The sequence below is a fragment of the Branchiostoma lanceolatum genome, chromosome 2 (genome assembly GCF_035083965.1).
Source record: "Branchiostoma lanceolatum isolate klBraLanc5 chromosome 2, klBraLanc5.hap2, whole genome shotgun sequence".
NCBI classification, from domain to species: Eukaryota; Metazoa; Chordata; class Leptocardii; order Amphioxiformes; family Branchiostomatidae; genus Branchiostoma; species Branchiostoma lanceolatum.
The window spans coordinates 23,380,901-23,403,266 of record NC_089723.1 but is presented as its reverse complement, the minus strand read 5'-3'; the positions used below and the strand labels follow the sequence as shown (position 1 = coordinate 23,403,266).

Here is a 22,366-nt window from a genome sequence, read left to right as displayed (position 1 = left end):
ACTATCTGGAAAGTAAATTTGGCGACCCGCATGAACTGTTACTCGTTGCTTGGTTTTAGCATTTGGATGTCAGTAAACTATTCGACGTAGCGCCGACATAAGAATTGTGTCAATAGTGTTTTTGCACATACGACCGTGCTGATGGAAATTAAAGGACACATTTAGAAAGAACACGTTTTGATGGTCGGAAGAAAGGTAAGGCATGAATGATATTGTTTAATTTCGTACCTTTACAAGTGCTGTTGACACTTAACAAAGTGGTTTGTACAAGGTAGCTTCCATTTTTTTGTTATTGCAAAAGCAACCATATAGTACACACGGAAGCTTTTTCAGTATTATATGCTGTTGTTCGAACTCGCTTTTGCCTGGACGACATGACACGACTCCAGGTGATTGTTTCCACGTATGACTTAACCATGGTCAATGTTGACCAACGGAGGTCATATACAGGGACACAAAGAATTTTTCACGGTAAAATCTTTCACGATATTTTGGTTACATGACAGTATGTGTGTTAGTTAAGTGTTTGGGCAACAAGTGACGTCCATCTATGTTTATACTATGATGCAATCTTATCGTTGCCTAGCGCTTGTAAACCGGAGGTCCACATCGCACCAAACAAACAAACTTGTACCTCCTGTCATATTTACATAAAAACCCTGATTAACCAGACGAAGTAATTATTTTCATTCAGTGTTTGTCAAATATTTCGGTGTCGCACGAGAAAATTATTTGTGACCTCGGAGTAACGATAAGAACAAAATGTACAAACATACAGGGTCCTGAACTCGTGATTGATTAGAATGGAGTATTGCCATAACATTTCTTAGCGTAGAAACGGCAGGTTTTATATGCATTCTATAACGTGCCTGTACTTTGTAAATGATCAATCCTTCACAACAGCTGGCGTTTTTACAGCAATAACCTTTGACAGGTTGTACTGGGGGCATTCATAGACGGATACGATTTGACAGCATGGTCTACTGTTTCGAAGGACAACTTATGGTCTTCTTTGTAATGTCGAATTTTACCTATCTGACATCTCGGCAGAAAGGCGCCCACTGCCGCTTTGCTTTAGAATATTAGCCTGGAAACCAAAGTCTAATAGCTCCCGAGTCTCCTCTTCGCAAATAGTATAGTAAAATAGTATTTGCGGAGAGGAGACTTCGGAGCTATAATAGGTTTGGATTCAATGCTATTAGCTAGAATATAGTGAGGTCAGGAGACGATCTGCAGTGTTTACTGGCGTTGCCTATCTTGGAGTGGCGTACAATAGCCGAGGGGCTAGGCCACAGGACACAAGATTGAAAAGTCACGGGTTCGATTCCTAGACACTGTGTCCTTGCAAAGGTACTTTACACGCCTTTTCCTTCACTTTCCACGGGGTACCTGACTTCGGTTGGGGAGGTAAGAAACGGTGGTGGAAGGCGAGGGATAGGCTTCATCTTCCAACACCATGTCCTAGACACAGTGGATAACAACCCACTATGGCCTAAAAAAGGCTGTGGGACTACCTTTCCCCCGTACCGTATATCTATTATTGCAAGGGGTTGGTAACAGCTACAATGCACACAGGAGAACAATGATAAAGAGACAGATACCGAGTATCACCATGGTAAAGCCATCATTACAAGATCTTACAAAAGAACGCTTAATTTAGGTGTTATCCTATTATGGCGTCATTACAACAGCTGTTTATTTTTTTCCAGGCCCAGTCAACAAAACTCCGGTCCACCGACAGTATGGCATCGTGATATTCTGCCGCATGTATGGGTCAAGTAGGTCGTGTCTTGAGGTAGGCGGGAGGATTCATGAACTACATCAGAGAACGGTCGAGTTATAGGCTGATGTACAATCTATAGCAATGATGACGATGTAAACTACGACGACAAACGCTGGATGGAAGTCAGTGGGATAGCGACTCACAATGTGCAATCAGTTCGAACAAGCCCCTCCCAACATGGCAGACACAGCTTGTGTTCGGGTTCTCTTAGACGTGGAGCCTTCCCAAGACGTAATCTGCTTCTGTTCGGATCTACGAGCTCGCAGAGACGTAAACGTCGTAGAAGGGTGGACTCTAGCCCCACACTCCAGAAGAAAGCAACCTCAGACATCCGCAGGATCGGGAAAACTCAGCAGCAAGTACAAACAGCCAAACAACCTGTTAAACAGAAGAAAGGGCAGCGCGACTCCGGAAAAGTACGTCTTTCAACATTTCGATGACGCTGGATTGTACATGAGAGACTATAGACAGAAGTACACCTGCCTGGGGAAACAGGAGCTGATAGAATTTGAAAGCCCTGTGATGTCTGAGGACGGAGACTATTACGGTGACTCGGCATCAACAATAAAAAGGTAACTATTTACAAGAACAAGAAATCGAAGATTTCAATCCTCTATGAAATATATAGAGATGTTGTGCTTATTTTAGACATTTTTGTGAATTCTTTGCTAATTCTGTCTACATGCATTTTCCTGCCTTTGCAACTTTTGACCTGGATCAAGCCAACTTTCTCATTCTGGGGGTCCGACTTCGGACCCGGGCCAAGCCAACTCTCTCATCTTACCAATGTCTTCCGCCTCACGTCCTGTCACTCTACAGTACGCAAATACTAATTACAGCGGACACGCACCAAGATAAAGAAGCACACAGACCGAAAACAATACCTCCGTTTTCACGGAGGTAGCAACATGCATGGCTGGGCGTTTTCATTGCTTATTTATTCAATATTGGTAATAAACACACTGTGGGATAAGTATAGTTGATGAAATTAATGGTACTGTTTGTTCACCTGCATCTTATGCCATGTGTTCCTATCGTTAGTAAATAGATTCGTGTCAACATGTACACGTATGGCGTATTTTTTCACGGGTAATTCGATATCATATGCAAATTCTGCTTTCAGGGCACCAATAGAAATTGCGGAAATTCCAGACCCCTCGGTTTCCATGCCAACAAACAGACAACAGTACAGCAGTCCGTCCAGCGAGGAGGATGTCGTCTCCATGACAACCCATACTAATCCCACGAAAGCCCATTCCGTCTCTGGTGCACGTACCAGTGAGAACACCCTACAAGTTCCCGCCACGGCCGGTCTCTCTAAGATCACCGTACAGACGAACAGACTGCCGAATCAGCAAAAAGCAGGACCGAAACGTGGCCCCAGTAGAAGGGCAAAACTCATCGCCAGACCACCGTCCGGTAGGACCACTGGTGAGGACGTCGCGCGTGTCCGTCTAGTTGTGGTCATTTGAAACGGTCGTCGCCATTTGAAACGGTCGTCGCCATATCGCTGACCGGTCGATAACATATCCGAGCGTTGCATACTTTGTGGGGGGCTGACAAAAATTAAAATCGTATAGAAAGCAACATGTCAATTACAAATGTACACCGGTTTTTGATTACTATTTATGAATGGTAAAAAAAAATTATCGAAAAAAAGTCAAGACATTGCACCACCTCGGGTTCGACCCGGAGTCGAACACTTATGCTCTTGTACCTAATGGAATATGCTACAAATAATCGCTGTGTGGACAGAGCGTGCTAATGCGCGTAAAAGAGCAACAACCGTTTCAAAAGGCGACGACCGTTTATGAGACGGAAATTAGCAAATCTTAAGATACCGTTTAAGTTTTTGTTATCTTTCTGCTTGCCTCAGGAAAGGCCTTTTTTAAATAAAAAGTCTGATTCTCTTTAGAAATCCCACCACCTTTCGAGATATTCTATTTGAGAAAAAACAACGCGCTTCTTGTGTCAAGTATACTAGTGCCCTTGCATCGTCATTTCTACCCATTTATGCTTGCTTATGTTATTTCAATTGCAGACTCAGAAGATATCCGAAGACCTAGTTCCGCCGAGGCTGTTTTCCTGTCCCCAGTTGGCGGTTACCTATCGGCCTCTCCGGCGTTCGGCGCTTTCCGCAAGTACCACCGCAAACAGAACTATCAACAGGTTGGAAAAGAAAAGCGTCGTCTAGCGGAAATGTACGGTATTGCCAATCTTAGCTCTCCAGAGGCGCAACAGTTGGAAACTCAACAAGGACCCTGTCCGTCACCACGACTTCTCGTGACTTGTAAAAACGCCCCTGTAGTTAAAAACGGGGCACTGGTTGTAGAGAAGGGAACCAGTAATGTATCTACCCCTAAAATGCCCCCGTGGCCTGTGAGACCAAAGTCTCAGTCACTGAAACCTGGGTCGAACAGAGCACTGGACGGTTATGTGGTATGGGACGCAAGTGAGGGAAAATGGACGATAAACACCACTTACGTCGCGGCCTTGATGACGTATAACCAAGCCACGCCGGATGTTGCAAAGATGCTGAGACAGTACATGAGTGCGTCTGCCAAAAAAGGACCTGCGTCGTTATGACAAAATTTCTTAGAACAAACTTTTAAAAAGTGCTAACACAAATGATTAAATTTTTTTCGAATGCTAGTACTGTACAAGCCACTTGTGTTAAGTATACAAATATCTCGCTGCTATATCTTGATTATAACTGCATATCCTCAATTAGAGATAAAAGTGTGCACCTGATAATTGTGAACAAGGTTGCTGGAGGTAACGTTAACACATGTACAAAAATGCGTATCTGCTATGTTTAATTAAGAACGACCACATGATACTCATTCACATATGGTGATTATCACATTGTGGTTTATAGACTTGTTCTTCAGAAGATGGTGTAACACACTTTATAATGATACAATAAATAACTAGACCATGTAACATTTGCCAGCAAATACATTATGGTTACCTTCACATGCTGTAAGCCTTACAAACAACTGCTCTGTTCAAACACATTGAATATATGGTGAGCAGCCCCCTCTAAAGCTTGTTGCTACATTATGTAACCAAACACCACGATGTTTACCAGTAACCATGGTGAGAGCCGTCTGGTTCAGGTCGTTGACCCTATCTGTGAGGAGAAGAAGACTAAGATGCGTGTTGCTACATTATGTAATGGAACAACACGATGTTTACCAGTAACCATGGTGACAGCCGTCTGGTTCAGGTCGTTGACCCTATTTGTGCGGAGAAGAAGAGGAAGAGGAAACGAGCAAAAACAATATGGTTACCCTTCTGTGAAGGTAACCATAATGATAGAAATGATAATGTTGTCTCCTTGTTCCTCTTGTACAGATACTTTCATGGTTATTGTTCTGATAAACTGTCTCTACTTGTGCTGCAGTTGAGAACTTTACAGCATTTTACAAGGTTCTCCACTAGCTCACACTGCCCAAATACTAGTCCTTCTACAGCAACGTCTTTCCACGAACTGCAGAATTATGGAAATCTCTCCCTGACAAGTGCAAGACAAATATGACCCATTATAAGCATTCAAAACCAATGTTCACCACCATTTCATGTATTCATTAGCAATGTTACAATACATTACACTGACTCTGAGGTAGCATAGATGATATTAGAGTCAATAGATAGGGATGGACAGTAATACATTACCTAATGGCAATTTACACATCATCATTTTGAAAACAATGTACTGACAATCATCAAAAGCAGTCTTACAGTCCAATTTGAACATCATTGATTATTTTTTTAAATTTAACTGCCATGGCACAGAAACCTATATCTCGCACCAATCTAGTTCAGAGCCCTAATTAAGTACATTAGGTAGTCTTTTGGCCTTGCACTGAGCAATCTTGTTAAAAAAGAAACAAAAAGAAAGAAAAAAACAGCACATAGGGAAAAATGATTATAAACTCACTAATTCTCAGAAAAATCATAACAATAACATAAAAATTAAGCATTCTCCCCAAAAGTAAATTCAAAGAAAGTTGTGCATATGTATGTGCCTCTTTTAGACACTACTATTGTACTATGTTCGTTGGATGTCTAGTTCAACATGTTGATGTGCTGGGGACTGATGAGTGTCATGTACATCCTCAGACCGTCTGGTGTCAGGGGATCCATCCAACTCATTCCCTGTAGTAGAAAAAATAAGCTGTCATCAGTCAGAAATGTCACAGTATGTTCTTCTGGTGTATAAGACAGGGCTCGAAATAGTTTCTCCTGCATACAGACATTGGTGCAAGCAATATCTAAAAGTACTTGCACCAGACATATTTGACCAGTCCTGTAGCACCAACTTTGCTTCTCAATATAAGAAATGATCTCACACATCCATGACATTATCAGAGTTTGGGGGGAATTTCTTGGGTTTTTTTCAATATTTTGAACTTCTTGCTGATTTTATACATGCATTTTCCCACTGGCTGCCATTATGAGGGCAACAGACATGCATATGGCAGGTTATTGAAGATAAGAAATGATGTAATCATTGGTATTGTTCCTTGTCTTGTATAATTTTGGAACATTTGACCTAAATTCCTGTCAGTGCCCTCAGCATGTCCAGCATGTGGAAATAAGTGCCTTCACAATTTCAATTTCATCTGCACTAAATTGCATCATGCAAGTGGTATTTTAACCCCTGTATGCTGATAGTGGAAAACAAGATTTATCTTTAAGTAAATGAAAATAAAAACATGCACATGCATTTACAACTTGTGGTGACAAATTCACACGTATTAAGAGGGCAAACTTTTTGCTGTTAAGAAAGTCCTGATATTCAAATAAGATGACAGCATAGTTATGGATCTGGACAGAAAGACATGGAAGAGCTTTTTAGTGAGTGCAACAAAGAAATGGAATTTGTTTTTGCTAAATCACAATGGTCACCTCGTAATGTTTTCATTTGTCGTGCAACAACGGTTGCTTCTCGTCTGGAAGCTCACCTTCCTCCTGAAGGGTTGAGTAGGACCGGGTGCGCTTTATGTCCATCTCCAGCCACCTGGACAACGATACACCAAAGTTATGCATACTACAAGTAATAATAAATAACCTGTGAATAGTTTCATCAGGTTGGTAAGTCACTGAATGAAAAGACTCTTTGTACACAAAACAAGTGTTTTATTGAACCAACGTTTCAGCGATCGTCTGTCTCCTTCCTCAAGGCAATTCTGACTGGTTCACTTTGCACTGTGGCACAGGTGTTGCTGCTTACAGATGCTTAAACACTGCATTCGCTATCTATGCATATGTGAATACTTTACTTTCAGGACTTCATCTTTAAGCAGTGACACCTATAGCTGCTTTGCAATTGTGAACCAGTCAGAATTGCTCTGAGGAAGGTGACAGACAATCACCAAAACTTTGGCTGACTAAAACAATTGGTTATGTACAAAGAGTCTGTCCTTATAATATGTGATATAGGCATACTTGGACGGATATATTGATAAGTAATCAATCAACTTGGATGTGCAAGTTGTGTATTTGGTGCACTGAGATGATATTACAGAAAAAAAATACATACTGAATGGACCCCTTTCTAGCATCTGTCACCATTGTGAAATCTGCTCTTGCGAGAGCACAAATTGGCGAGAGCATGCTGTTGTATTCTTGTGAGAGCACAAATTGGCAAGAGCATGCTGTTGGTTATACCATTAGGTCTACCTTCTAATTCCAAATGAGGCCCCAATGAGAATTAAAAGGTGCGAAGATGTACATTGTCGACCTACTGGTATGACAAACCACATTGTCTACCTTTTTCCCTTTCAAATTGTGCTGCAAGTCTTTAACAAATCATGAATGAAAGGATGAGTCACTCTAAGGCTGAGAGTTAAACAAGATACAAAAAATGACATAAAGTCATTTATGAGCATAGAATATGTAGATTTACTCACTGTAGTATAACCATAGGAATGATAAGAGATGCCCCCATCAGTATGAAGCAGAAGCCAGGGAAGAAGCTGAGTGTGGCGGGATACAGGTTGTTGAACAGTACACTGGCCAGCAGCTGACTGAGCACCTCCACTGATGACACCACAGAAAATAGTGCACCTGCAGTTCAAACACATGAATCAATACATCTTACACAATGGCTTAATAATGTCACCTTTTTAACATTGTGCTTCTATTATATAATATAGTCTTCCCATAAGATTTTAACTTTTCTTCAAAACTATAAACGTTCGTTCTCATTTAAATCTACAAATTGCTGTGGCCAGCCTTTTTGATTTGATATGAGCCAAATTAATGGCACCATCGAATGCTTTCTTACTTTTTCCACAACATCTATTATATTCTTAAAAAGATGCACCACAACATTACTTATGGGTTTTGACTTAGAAGAAGTTACAGCAATGGGTGGCCTAAAAAGCCCTAAAAAACGGCCGTCGCCTGAGGTGACATGCAAAATTTAAAAAACAGCCCAAAACGTAACAATCAGTTCAGAGAATGACCGGTTCACTGGTGAATCCAGCCACCAAGGCCCTCCGAAAAATTAAGTCAGATCGCTCCTGTCACTGTGGGATCTAACTTGATTTAAATGAGAACAAGCGTAAAGTGAAATGACACTGTGAAGACATGATTCAAAAGTATTTTTAGACACATTCTGCCACTCTGAGATTTCCACTTTGGGATTGATCTGGATTTAAATAAGAAGAAATGAGTGGCAAACGTTTTGAAATGATAACACTGACAGTTACTTTGTCATACTGTAAATTTATTTATTTTGGCTTGGATTTTTTTCATTAGGAGTAAAAAGGAGATTTTACGGTGCTTTATGTTAAGCTGTTGAAACAATTCTGTAGTTCTAGTAGTAATACAAGACACATTGTGTTGTTATGATTTCCCTATCACAGTGAAAGCTACAAAAGTAAATAAAATATAGTACACAGTAGTACATGACAAACCTTTTTCTGTGGCTTCAACTTCTTTGGACAAGAGGGATCGCATTGAGGCAGCACCAAATCCAGAAAGCATTCCAACTACAGGAGCTGATTCAGAAATAGAAACACATGATCAACTCTAACTCCACAATTTAAAGTCAAAGCTACTAACAACGATAAAAAGTTACAATAGATTACTCTTTGTGCCACAGACTGAATGTACATAAAAGCTATCTATTCATTTTTCCTTTTCTTGTTGGCCTTTACATGTACAACCATAATCTCTGCCCATCTAAGCACCCACAAATTGTGTTGGTTATTACTATAGTAGAACTCAGCATGATGTTTATTTTGAAAACTTCATTCAAACTTTAGCATGCTGATATCATGAGCTGTCGCATCTGTAGCAGTGAGGTTGGTAATAGTGTGAAAAAGGTGACATTTATAACAATTCAAAGCATGCAAAAACTTCCTTCTTGTTGGCAGACTTCACACAGCAAAACCTGTTGGTCTGACGCATGTTTCTTGGGACAAATATTACAAGTTGTCTTGCAGCAATAAAAGGAAATGTATAAAGGAGTACTTCATTCATGTATTTGAACTTATATCATCTAAATGTCAAATTTGTAGATATATTTCTATACTTGGAAATCTATCATTAAAATTTCCCAACCGCACAACACTGGGGCCTGCTAGGAATTCGAACTCAAAACCTTCAGATCCTAGCTCAACAACCGTTTACCCTAACCACAAGACCAACTTGCTATCAGAAAGGTCCACATTACTATCATTAGTGTGGACTAGTGTGGAGCTTTCCGATATAGCAAGTTGGTTTTGTGGTTAGGGTAAACGGTTGTTGAGTTAGGATCTGATCGTACTGTGTACACGTTGTTTGTCAACATACCTAGGAAAAGCATCCAAACAGTTGTTGTGAAGGCCAGCATGATGTTGTTTGCAGCCCTGGACAGCATTCCCACCTGGCCCAGCTTGGTGTCACTCAGACAACGTGACATCAGAGGCAGGAACACAGAAAGTCCTACAAACTGGGCATGACAGTAAACATGGAAAATGATTACTTCAATGCTTTTCATCCAAATTTACTATACAAGAACAGGTGAGGGAAATCGCTTGCCTAAGTCAGCAGTGTTAGCTCTTTGTGGCCAATAAAATTCTGTTGCAGAAAATTAATAGTAGTCTATTTGGTTCCTTTCCACTAGATGGGGATCGCTGAGTGATCGTACGGATTAACCAAAGTTGGATTTGTGTCACCCTTGATTTCATAATTGGAATATGATGGAATATATATAATAGTTTGGTTTGAAAGACAACAAAACACACAACATAAACATAACAACATGGAAAAAATGTTCTTTATCTATAAAATTTGTTGAGAAATCTGTCAAATATTTGGTCGCTCTGCTGTCACTCAACTGTCACTCAGCAGTTTCAGCTTCTGGTACATGTAGAAGGGGGTTTAGTATAAAATATCACTGTAAGCTTAAGACATAGCTCACCACCAGGACTCCGCCAACAGCTACGAAGGCCCCATACATGGTGCTGCTCCACTGTGAACCCAGCTGGTACTTCACAAACAGGAACCCGATGTCACTCCAGCCTGAAAATGAGGATTTGTTCAACAAACTTTGTGTCACTTGCTAATAAAACCAAGAAGGTTCTATCCTTGATAATGATTAAACTTTCAGTCTGCCAAGGTACCTGTTTGGCACAAAATTTGTATTAGTTACTGGGTTAGGCAGCAGGAGGAAGGATAAGGTTAAACAAACTAGTTGGGCTACAATGCACAAAAAAGTCAATTTTTTCTTTTCACCAGTTACTATTACAGTAACTGTAACAGCATTGTATATTAGTCTTTTAAGTGTTCTATAGAAAGTGTTCTACCAATAGAACGTCAATGCCTGTTACATCTCTTCCTAAATATACATGTTAAATCTATGTGATAGGCTGATAATTATGAAAAGCAGACATGAGGACCTACATTCTGTTGCAGGGAGAAAAACCTTTGTCACCATACAACCAAGACATCTACTATAACTGGTACCACCAAAGGTCTGAAAACATATGGTGGAATAGACTCACCCATATACACCATAATGCTTAAGAAGAATCCAAAGATCAGCAGAATGATGTGTGCTCGTCCCCTGTTCTTCCTCTGCTTACAAATGACTCGTCCCCACATCTTCACGTTCTCTATGTTGAGAAGCCCAGTTATCTTACCCCCTGCAGAGTCATCTGCCTGATCCTGGATGCTGCCTGGATTTTTCTGTACTGTTTCTTTCAGCCAAAGCACAACGTAGACTATTGAGACAGCGTTCAGGACAAGGTAGAGGGCAAAAACAGGCATGAAGCCAAGATTGTCCACCATGACTCCCCCCACAGCGGATCCGATGGTTGCCCCCAGACCTGTCATGGCCTCCAGGATGCCGATCCGCCACGTGCGCGTGGTGCTATCGGTGATGTCGGTGATGTACGTGTAGGTGGTCATCAGGACGCAGGCGTAGCCTCCCGTTAAGCCTGATACGATGGATCCGATAAAGAGGTATGGTAGAGCAGCGTAGATGTACGTAGATTGAATGATGAGGTTTGTTGCACTTATTAGGGCTCCTACGGACGGCAGGACCATGGCGGTTTTACGTCCGAACTTGTCCGTCCACGATCCCAGGAAAAACAAGACCATCACCGATGGGATGACATTCGCAATGTTCAGGTACAAGAGATAAGCAGACGCCTTTGACTCTACGAACTTCTCCTCTGCATCATATGCGCTTATGTTGCTGCAAAGTACGGTGTCGTTGTACTTCTGTAGGCAGATCTTCTGGTAGACCAGTTGCTGCTGTATCGGAAACTGCAGGAATGCACCAGTCATGTACAGTAGCATTACTGGCTCTACTGTCAGGTACTTCCGCAGCCAGGCAAACACGGACACTGCCATTGTCCTTCTTGATGTAAATTGTGCGTACTTCTATACAAAACCTGAGAAACAGATAAGACATCATCAGTATTCGAGTACTTTGTATATATATTACGTGGCGTGTACATCATTGAAGCCCCAAATAGTTTGACTATTCCCAAGGGACTTCAAAATCAGGAGTTTTCAAACAAAAAATTCAAGTGACAGATGGAAAATTGTATCATGAGATCACATTCTCCTGTCTAAGAAAATCATGCTACACATTTTCTGACATATTTTAAGAAATTTATTTTTTCACGCGCAGATTCTTCACGCGCAAATTTTTCACGCGCAGAAAACCCGCTCCCTGGTATATTAAACAATGAACATCGGATGATCATAAGACAAGTTAAGTCTAAGTTACGTCACATAAATGTTTATTTTCCTAAATACGGTGCGGTGCCGGATATTCGAGATTTAGCTGTAGTACAGTGGTAGCAGGTTCAACTAGGTTAAAACATCCAACAAACGCCTTCAGAGATTTACACACAAGCAGAATATCATCATGTCAATTTTCCGACATAAAAGTGAAAGGTAAATTTGCTACAACTTGTAAAGTCTGCAGCGTAGTGTGAATGCAACGACATAACCACCCTGACCGGGTGACCCTCTCTGGAAAAATCTCAAGACGGATCTTACTTGTTTTCCAGCAATGGCACCCAGACCTACTGCAGGTGTGGCGCAGGTAATGTGGAACACCTTGTGATCTTTGCAGTGCACCTGGTCAGGTGCTACAGAGAAGGTTTAATATATAACCTGCTTTGTTCATCCCGTGACCTTACGGTCACCAGTCTACTTCCCACCGGCATGTCGGAATATACTAAAAAGCTAATAGGGTATAAGTTTTGTTCTGTAAAATACATTTGTAAATCATATCAATTGTTTAAAGAATCACTTAATAACGTTTTATGTACGTAACGTTAACATTTAAGCTTACATTTAGGCCAATTCCTCACCATTTTGATGTATTTTTTGTCAAATTCAAACTAACACTTGTCACCCCCTATTTATGAATAGACGCAACTATCGACCTTTACCTTCTGACCCATAGTTAGCTTGATCTTGCTTTTTGGGAATGGGAACGTGCGTCTAGTCTGCACAAAGATCTATTTCATCTTCTTCTACTAGTATCTGGTCTGGAGATATGGAAGACTTTGGTGGTTTGTCTTTTGACGACTCGTTGTTCTGCGGTGGAAATGTGAGAGAAAGTCGCAGACTTGTGTCGTACAATTATGCCAAGATATGCGAGGAAGGAGTAAGTGTTTCTTAATCTCCAAGCAGATCCACGCCGGGCGCGAAAATCGTAGTATGCTAGCCAGAGAAGGTCCAGTCAGCCAGAGAGGGTTCATCAGCCCGCATGATGAACCCTCTCTGGCTGACTGGACCTTCTCTGGCTAGCATACTACGATTTTCGCGCCCGGCGTGGATCTGCTTCGAGATTAAGTGTTTCTGCTCTACTCAGACTCTACTCTAACCAAATTATCCTCGTGACAGACGTAAAACCTCACGGTATTAAAAAGCTATAGATGGTTCGCCGTGAATACGTTTTGCCGTTAAGGGTTTGTTTCGTCTTACCTCAACCCTAACCCTTAGCTAAGCCCTAATGATAGTAAGCCCATTCACGGTTGCGACTACGCATGTGCAATGTCAAAGGTGAAGGCCTCTAGACGTAAACAAAACCCGTCTGGGCACTGTTATGCAAATCTAGGCAATGTCGAGACGAGAACTGCTTACAAGCCAGGGGCCTTCATATTTGACACCCTATCAAATCATAGAATTATTAGAAAGGCTGAGGCTATTGACAGGCTGTTCCTGTAATTGGATAAGATATTTTATGATCCTGTTAAATAGTTTTTAAACAAGTTTTTAGCACTTTTGATCCTGTCAATAAGTTTTTTTACCATATTGACAGGATGGTCCTTCGATGATTTTGTGAATGATCATGATCATGATCCAGTCAACTCTAACCCCAACGGTACAAAAATAAGACTTACTGTATTGCAGTTCCTGAACAAGAATGATAGATCAAGCATTTATTTTGCACTAGGTTGGCTATATATCACGCTCTTTCTTTGTGCCTTTTCTGGTTTCTTCTTGGCACATTTATTCAGTTCTCCTCCAATGACTCAGTTTCCTGCAGCACGCATATGGTAAAGCCAGGTGTCTCTTGAACTTAGTCTCTTGAACTCTGACCTACCTCACCCTTGTGCGTTAGTGCTACTTGTCACACTTGTTAGGCCATTATATGGTCGGATGACATCCTCTGGGAACTCCAAAACTGATACGCGCATGCAAACAAAAAAAACAGTTTGGCCAAAGATAATGCCTTCATTATGAAATCTACGTGGTCAGGAAGGATGAACAAAACTTAAACACACTGAATATGGTATACCGGATAATAGATTCTGCATTTTGTTCTTTCAAATTTTCTTCTTTGACTTTGGAATTGACTTTGGCTTTCTACAACATTAGTATCCATTGTCCAAGATATTCTTTTGCAATTTACAGCATATATTTTCTCATTTTGCGGCTACTTTGTATGGTTTACAGTTTGGGGACGTAAACTAACGGGTGAAAATTGATGCGCACACAGATGTCATCAATATAAATCATAATGAAATCAACATGGTCTTACAGGGTAAACTGTAAGATTGTTGTTGTACCTCTTCCCTAGTGGTTCACTCAAAATGTAGCACTACACCAGAAGGCTGATGTGGAGAGACTAGATGTGCAGAAGTTTTCTGCAGACCAGCTGTACTACCAGAGGGACTACAGCAGGGCCTTGGTCATCTATAGAGACATGCTGGGGTCTATTCCACCAAGTAATGCCACAGTCAGGAGAGATGTGGAGGAGGCTATAGCAAGGTGTAGTCTCAACCTGGGGGAAGCTGATGCTGCTTTGGATATTGCACTAGACATGGTGAGCTTGAGAAGCTAAGTACACCTGGCGTTCGTTTGTTTGTTTGTTGGTTCAGACCCAGGACATAGCAAAGTATATCAGTAACTGGCATTCAGTGTATCAAGGATTGTGAATGGTACCTATTACATATACCAGGAACAACTGAGTATGAAAGGTATTCAGCACCAGGGACAGGGCAGTGTGAAAGGTATTCAGCATCAGAGACAGGGTAGTGTGAAAGGTGTTCAGCACCATGGACAGGGTATTGTGGAAGGTGTTCAGCACCAAGGACAGGTAGGATGAACATTGTTGATCATTGAGAATCATGCATGGACTAGACCACTTTTGGAGGAAACCGTGCTGTCCTGTTTCTGGTGCTGAATGCATTTTTGTTTGTTTGATAAAACCTATCATTATCTTCGCCGAGTACTATAGTACTCGGGGTAGATTATGTTTTCGGTTGAGCCAGCTGTTTGGTGGGTCTGTATGTATGTCAAGAGAATAACTCAAGAAACCTTTGATGAATCTTTATGATTTTTGGTAGGTGTGTAGTGGTTGTGCAAAGGAAGGTCAAGTTCAAAAATGGTTTACCTTGCGTTTTTCAACAGTACTGCAGCTGACTTTTAATTTTTGTGCGTTTGTATGTAGGCGAAAAAAGTGACGGAAACGTTTATTGATCTTCATGATTTTTTGCAGGTGTGTAGATGTTGTGGAAACAGAGATCAAGTTCAAAAATAGTTCTTCTGGCATTTTCCGTCGGTACTGCAGCGGGCTTTGTGTGGATGTGTAATTCTTGTGGACAACATAACTCAAGAAGCTGTTGATGGATCTGTATGATATTTAGTGGATGGGTAGGGTTTACGGAAAGAAAGGTCAAGTTCGATAATGGGCCCTCTAGCAAGTACCTAAGGTACTGCAGCGGAGCTTCAAAATTTACTGGCATATTTTCTGAAAGTGCTATGGTCATGATATTTGTGTGGTAGATAGTTCATGCCACAAGAAGTAAGTTCTGTAAGTTTGGGCCCCCTAGCGGCTTGTTTAGAACTGCAGTGGGTGTTTTTGTTTTGACATTCTGACACGTATTACTTGAGAAGGGGTGAAGAGATTGTCGTTAAGTTTTGTTTGTAGAGAGCTCAGATGGTGCTTTACACAATCGATGTCTAATTATAGAAAACAGGAGCTAATCTGCATAATTAGTAAGGATAATTGTACATCCATTACATTCCATAATGGGGCGTGTGACAGTGTTACCGAAACAGGCCAGCAAAAGGCCTTGCCTATAGAAGTGTAAATAAACAGATGGGGTACATAAATAAACCAATTGGGCAGTCTCACTACAATTCAAACAGATGTGTGGGTCCGTTTTTTTTAAAAGTGTTCAGTTTCTGCATTTTTGTCAAACACACGGTTGGAGACATACGGAAAGGGAACAAAATAGAAAGCCTTACAAAACACCTAAAAACATGTGAATAACCAAGCCGGACCAACTCCTCTGCTCAGAGAGTACACTGCTAGGTATTACCTAGCACCATATGGAAAAGTAACATGTACTATGTCTTGCAAAATGTGTATGATATGGAATAAAGATTTATTCTATTCATATATATTGACTGTACCATCTAATTATAACTTTCAATTTTTTTGATGACCAGTTATAACATATATCAGCACACTATACACATATACTAGTCCTGTACCACCAAATGAGTTTTATCCCTATCTTTGGACTTAAGATGGGCAAAACAATTCTTGTGATATGAAAGAGGTATCTTCAACTATTTTTCTTTCTCTACAGAATAAATCAGTCAATCCCAACAACCCAGACCAGCAGACAGTCGTGTGGAGTCTACTTAGGGATGTCTATAAACAGATGGGGAAGGCACAAGGTACGTAATGATGCAATTATATCAGTATATGATTGACCAATCCGAAATGTCCATCACAATTGTCAGTTAAACCAATGATATCTTTGTAATTAGAGGTTCAACCTATGAGATGTTAGCTGCATGTGTGTCAAGTATTTGACTTATCACATTTTTATTTTGCATTTCTGCATGTGTTTTGATGGAGGAGGGTTGGGCTATGGGATTGGTCTATTACAATGAACTGATGGTGATTATGCACATTGAACATACATTTTATGTAATCTTACATATTATCATATTGATAAATATTGTTTTGCCAAGTAAATGTTTCAGTACCAAATAGTTAAAGCACCACTATCTATGACAAAAGACAGTTAAAAGTTACTTATTAGCACAAGTTTAATATACAACAGTTTAAAAGTGAATGCTGTTTATTCATCAACAAGAAAATGTACTAAATTGTACTCGTTTACTTCTTTCAGAATACATGAGGATTCAACAAGACCTGGTCACCTTGCACCCACAAAATGCACACTGTTGGTTAGAACTCAGTGACCTCTACCAGAAAAGAGCAGTACTGCAGCGCAGAGGAAATACCGCATCCAAACCTTTGCTTGCTGAAAATAGCCAAATTGACACTCTCTTGGGAAATAGGACTGATAAAAGACAAGATGACCAAAAGAAAGCACATTCCTGTGTGAATCGTGACACTCAATGGAGTTTTATACAAAGTGGAAATAGTGAAAACAGTTCTGATACATGTGGAGAAGAGAAGTTGTTATCCTGTGAAAGGAAGGTGCTTGATTTAGAGCTCAGGGATGGATGTGGTGAAGGACAGAGAGAGGATTGCCTCACTTGTGCTTGTCTGATTCAGGCCAGGTGGGTTTATGTCTATGTCAGGGTTAGAGATTGCTATCTTGCAGAATCAGTGACGATACATATCTACCGTTAGAGATCGCGGATAAAGTCTCTAGATCTGTCAACAAAAATCATGATCAGAATCTCTGCCAGTACAGTCAGCGATTCTACCAGTACAATTGGCAAGTCTGTCGGTACAAATACTACAATTTGGGATTCTACCAGTAGAATTGCCCATTCTGTCCAATCGCAATGTATGTATGCTGGAAGGTCCCAAACATCCCAAGGAGTGCCTGTCAGAACTGGATTATATTTGTCCAGAGGGGCTAAGGGGTGTATCTACACTTACTATGTGATGATATGCTGGTAAATTGCATTGTGTATATATATTCTAAAGATGAATCATTTCTAAGTGTGTGGTGACAGTAGAATGGGTGAATTTTTTGTTGTTGTTGTAAGTTGCTCTGCAATTGTGTTGTGTAGGGTTCTACTGCAGGAGACTGAGAGAGGCTGCACCTCCTTTTGTAGGCAGAAGAACAAGAAACTTCAGGCCAACATCTTAAGACAACTTGCAGACATGGGTGTCCCTGAGCATGTAGTCACAGAGGCTACCAAGGTGAGGATAGGTACATGCTACATACTAGTAGGATAAGCCTTTTCTTTGGATCTTTAAATCTAGAGAAAGACTATGTGTGTAATGAGGGAAGTATTATCATTATGATTATTGGTCTGTGAGAATGTTTTCATAACAAAATTTGTTAAGTTGTTTAAAAAAATGTATCTCATATACGTATTTTTCTTTTCACTTTATATGTTGTTTTAGTTTGACAAACGTGACATTTTTACATTATCCATTTCCATTATTTCTTCTGCATATTTACATGCAAAGGAAATCCAAACTAATGTTATGTACTCTGGATACAAGACTCTTAAACCTAGTTATTAAGAAGCCAGACATTGTACATTACAACTCTTTTAACCATTTAAGAACAAATAATATATATCTCATACTGACAGAAAGATGTAGACATTGGTATTACATTGTATATTCATTCATATTTCAGTTCCTTGAAAATAGAAATGAAGCAGATACTAACATTGATACGGTAAGTACCACGGTAGTTTTGTCATTTTGAATCTGCTTATAGGTACAGACAATTTAGGAAAAGAGAATTAGAATTAAAGTAGGTATTGATGAAGTTTGTCTAAAATAGATACACAAGTGTATCAATAAATGTATAGTATTTTTGACAAGAGGGAATAAAATACTCTTTGTATGGGACTTAACAAAATGTAGAGAGGATGATCTATTTAATCACCTATATTGGTTGTTTTTTAGAGAGGTTGAAGAAACAAAAGGTTGTTCTTGTAGCTGAAGGGATATCCTTTCACCCCATGCACAGTTACGTTGGAAGAGACGGTCACTAGACTTGAGGGTGTGCAGTTGCCAATTGAAACCCCATTGAAATCCTGGCAGCTCCCAATTGAAACCCCAAATAAACTGGGGTATGCCCTCCTACACACCATGCTATATTAAGTACCAAGTATACTGTAGTACCATTACAGTATGGATGGGCCTTTACAAAGTGTAGAGAGGATGACATATCCAATCACGTGTATCTAACTCTCCAACAGACCATGCTTCTTCCTACTAGCACGTGTATTCTTTAATAGACCTTTAATAAGAAAGATGACCTGTCCAATCCACTACATCAATCTAGCCTCCCTGTCTGCCACGTGCTTCTTCCTAAAGTCTTACATGAGTTTGCAAGGAGGGTGACCTCTCCAATTACAAGTATTCGATCACACTGCTTCTTCCTACATTGTAATAGGACTTTAGGGAAGATGACCTATTCAATCACCTGTACTAATTCCCCCCTCCCCATTTGCTGTGCTTCTTCCTGTAATTTGATGGGCCTGCAATGAGGGTGACCTATTGAAGCAATTCTTCAGTGTCAATTTCATGGCAAGTAACGTTACTGTAAAATGGGAAATGTTTGCGGTGGGTTTTGGTTTGCATTTTTTGCGGTGACATCTTCACTGCAAAGTTAGAGGCACCCCTGGAAATTTTGTTGTCTTAAGCCCACCTACCCCCTTGTTTTAACCGCAAAGTTAAAACCACCTTGGACACACCATTTTATCCCTACTGAAAATGCTCCTTTTTACAGTACATCCTGGCCTCCCAGGAAACCAATTTATAACCATGTCACTGAATACTAGTACAAACAGCTACAATGTAAAACTCTTTTTATTCTCAAAAACATCTTTCCAGACCATATATTATTTTATTTATAAAGTGTAATTATCCATTGGTAGTTGTCCTGTTGTCATCTTTGTTCTTTTGTTGAAAATACCAAACTATACAGTATCCAACTTAGAAATGATGTTTGTGTCCTAGCCTTTATCTAACATTAACTTAGTATATTTATAGTCAACACCAGTCAACACATCCTATGTGAAGATAGCCTCGTGATGAATTAAAAGAAGTAGACAAGGAGAACATTGTTCAGATTAATATGTTTATGGTAGTGATCTTTATTCAAAGCTAAATGCAGTTGTTATACTATTACATGTGTAATAATTGCATAAATAATTACATAAAAGACGCTATACATAAAGTATCACTCCATGCAGTGTTACTATATAGTGAGCAATGGGAGAAACAAAAGAGTTAAATGTTTCACATATTCAACAGTCTTTGGTTCAAAATGTCTTGAAAGGTTTAATAAGGTAGTCAATTTTCATTTTTAAACAAAAACATGTTTCTTCCTTTATACAGCATGACAGTACTGTATAATATCACATTTTTTGCTTCTTGTACAATGAATGTTATGTAGAAATCATCTGATGATCCTTTGGAGGAACAGCAAGACACGTTTGAAGACAGGTGGTTATCCTGGGCATCCTGCCTCCAGATGGGATGAACATCAACGTCCATCACAGTATCCTCTGCAACCAGCTCTTTTCGAATCATCTGTAATGTAGCGGAACCTAATATAAAGATTAGATGCAGAGGGGTGGTGCCCATCTCCATTTCAGGTCAATAGCCCTTTGGCCACACATTTGTAAAATCACTCCAGCATGAGGCTAGTCCGCTGGTGGTGTTGTGTGTTTAACTCCCATACTCTTTCTCATAAGTGCTGAGAACTATGAGAGAAAGCAGCATGTACATGTATGTACCATTTTTACGGTTCTTGATATGATACAAAGCCAGCACTCTACCATTGAGCTATTGCACCAATAGTATGGTGAACCAAATACATGTAGTCAGATTTATTCAAAACGTCACTTATCGGTGTTGTGTTGCATGTTGACAGCTAGAGACTTGAACTGGGATTTCTAACGCCAGTATCTCTGATTCTACCAGATCACAATCTCTACCCATGTTATTTGTGAGTCTTTACCAGGTTAGCGGAGTCCGATGTGAATAAAATGTCAATTGTAAAGCTGTTCTCTTGTTGGACTGTTGTTGTCTAGTTTACATTCATTGTACTATTCTGCAGATTCCTGAAAATAAGGACTTATCGGTATCAACATGAAAAAACAAAATTTGTGATGTCAAATAATATTATGTATTCTGTTCATATACACCAACGTGTACTTCATGTCAATACTATTTTTGTGAAGCTTCATGTCCACTCAAGATCTTTGTCCCTCTAGGCCAAATATGCACAGCAGTGAATTTCAAAGGTAGCAAAGCAACTGTAAACTCAAGTATTGTCACAAGCAGCAGTTAAAACCATGTTTATTTTTAGTTTTACTGTAACTTATGAAATGTCTGTTGTCGAGTGCTTTTTGCACCTCCTTTCTACTAGAGTCTGCGACCACTAAGCTTCTACTAAGCAACCAAAGATTCGACAGAACGTTCAACAACTAATTGTTTAGATAAAGAATTAATATTCTTTAATTTTTTGTGTAAATTTGTTGTCTTTTAATTCATACTTTTACATCATGCATCATTTTCCAATAATGAACTCAAGGTATACACAATTTTGATCGTTATACAGTTGCTCAGCAATTGCCATCTAGTGGAAATTAGGGGGCCTTAGAAGACTGCATCAGATCTGAAACCCAAAGCCCAAATCAAACCCAGCTGTAGTCCCGCAAATGGACAGGCTTTACCCTGGGAATCTTCTGTTGATGCTTGAAACTAAGGTCACACCTAAAGTAAACATAAAAGCACTTAAATTGCTGTTTGTATGTACGTATGGAAGGAATATATATGAAAATATGTTGCTGCTAAGAATTGACAAAAGATAACCTGGGATGCTAAGTACTACCTAAAGTACGTTTTGTGGATGACATCCTGTACACACTCTAAATCTGAGGCGAGAAAAATAAAAGATAAGATGGGGAAGAGGGGAATAAATGTTCAAAATAGAGATCATAAACGTTGTAACAAGAATTGAAAACACGACAAAACATGGTATCATAGCCAACAAGTATTTCATTCCTGTGAAGTGCAGAAAGTGACACTATTATGGTAGCCTAGGTATCACTAACTACATTAGCCTACCTCACTAGTGTCACGTCTGTACTACACACAGATTCCTCGCTAGTTTTACTTTTACATCTACAATCACCCACTGACATACACATATATTCCAATTTTTGGCATTTTCTTGTCATGTTGACCATCAATCTTTTGGTCTAAATCAGGCAAATATTGATGCGTGCGTAAATGTCATCCACATGACTTACTTGCAGTGGCCTAACGCAGGTGTAAAAGAAACAACCGTACTTATCGGGATGGTTAGGATGGCCCAGTATGCTTGGCTGAAAATGGGAGCCTGGCGATCTGTAATACACTACTTCTAGCTACTTGAAAAAGCACCGTCCTTCAAGTCAATTGAGGATAGCTGCCTTACCAATATGTCCATAACAACATGGTATTTATTCATTTCAAGGACAGTCGAGCACGTATACATCTGTGGTGTGCAGCGTATGATATGAGTTCTAAGTACATGTAACGTAACATGACCAGTTTACGTCCGATTTATTCAAAATGTTATTTAACCTAAAAGCGCGCGGACAGGACACCCATGGGTAGAAATATAAAAATTCAGCTCTTCTAACAAGAAAATTCAT

The 22,366-nt window shown here is 39.9% G+C and overlaps 2 protein-coding genes across 2 annotated transcripts; one reads left to right on the top strand and one right to left on the bottom strand.

The window, feature by feature from the left end:
- Nucleotides 1-5,350: 5,350 nt before the first annotated feature.
- Nucleotides 5,351-12,459, bottom strand: LOC136428023 (lysosomal proton-coupled steroid conjugate and bile acid symporter SLC46A3-like). Its single transcript, XM_066417264.1, has 8 exons — nucleotides 12,296-12,459; nucleotides 10,786-11,679; nucleotides 10,203-10,303; nucleotides 9,593-9,731; nucleotides 8,713-8,796; nucleotides 7,702-7,858; nucleotides 6,754-6,809; nucleotides 5,351-5,944 (listed from the first exon to the last, which is right to left on the bottom strand). Exons 2-8 carry the CDS (start codon nucleotides 11,636-11,638, stop codon nucleotides 5,838-5,840), a joined length of 1,497 nt encoding a protein of 498 aa, XP_066273361.1. The 5' UTR covers nucleotides 11,639-11,679; nucleotides 12,296-12,459; the 3' UTR covers nucleotides 5,351-5,837.
- Nucleotides 12,460-12,710: 251 nt separating this feature from the next.
- Nucleotides 12,711-20,724, top strand: LOC136428022 (uncharacterized protein C8orf76 homolog). Its single transcript, XM_066417263.1, has 7 exons — nucleotides 12,711-12,911; nucleotides 14,331-14,576; nucleotides 16,351-16,441; nucleotides 16,903-17,299; nucleotides 17,762-17,894; nucleotides 18,343-18,384; nucleotides 20,116-20,724. Exons 1-7 carry the CDS (start codon nucleotides 12,801-12,803, stop codon nucleotides 20,200-20,202), a joined length of 1,107 nt encoding a protein of 368 aa, XP_066273360.1. The 5' UTR covers nucleotides 12,711-12,800; the 3' UTR covers nucleotides 20,203-20,724.
- The last annotated feature ends 1,642 nt before the right edge of the window (nucleotides 20,725-22,366 follow it).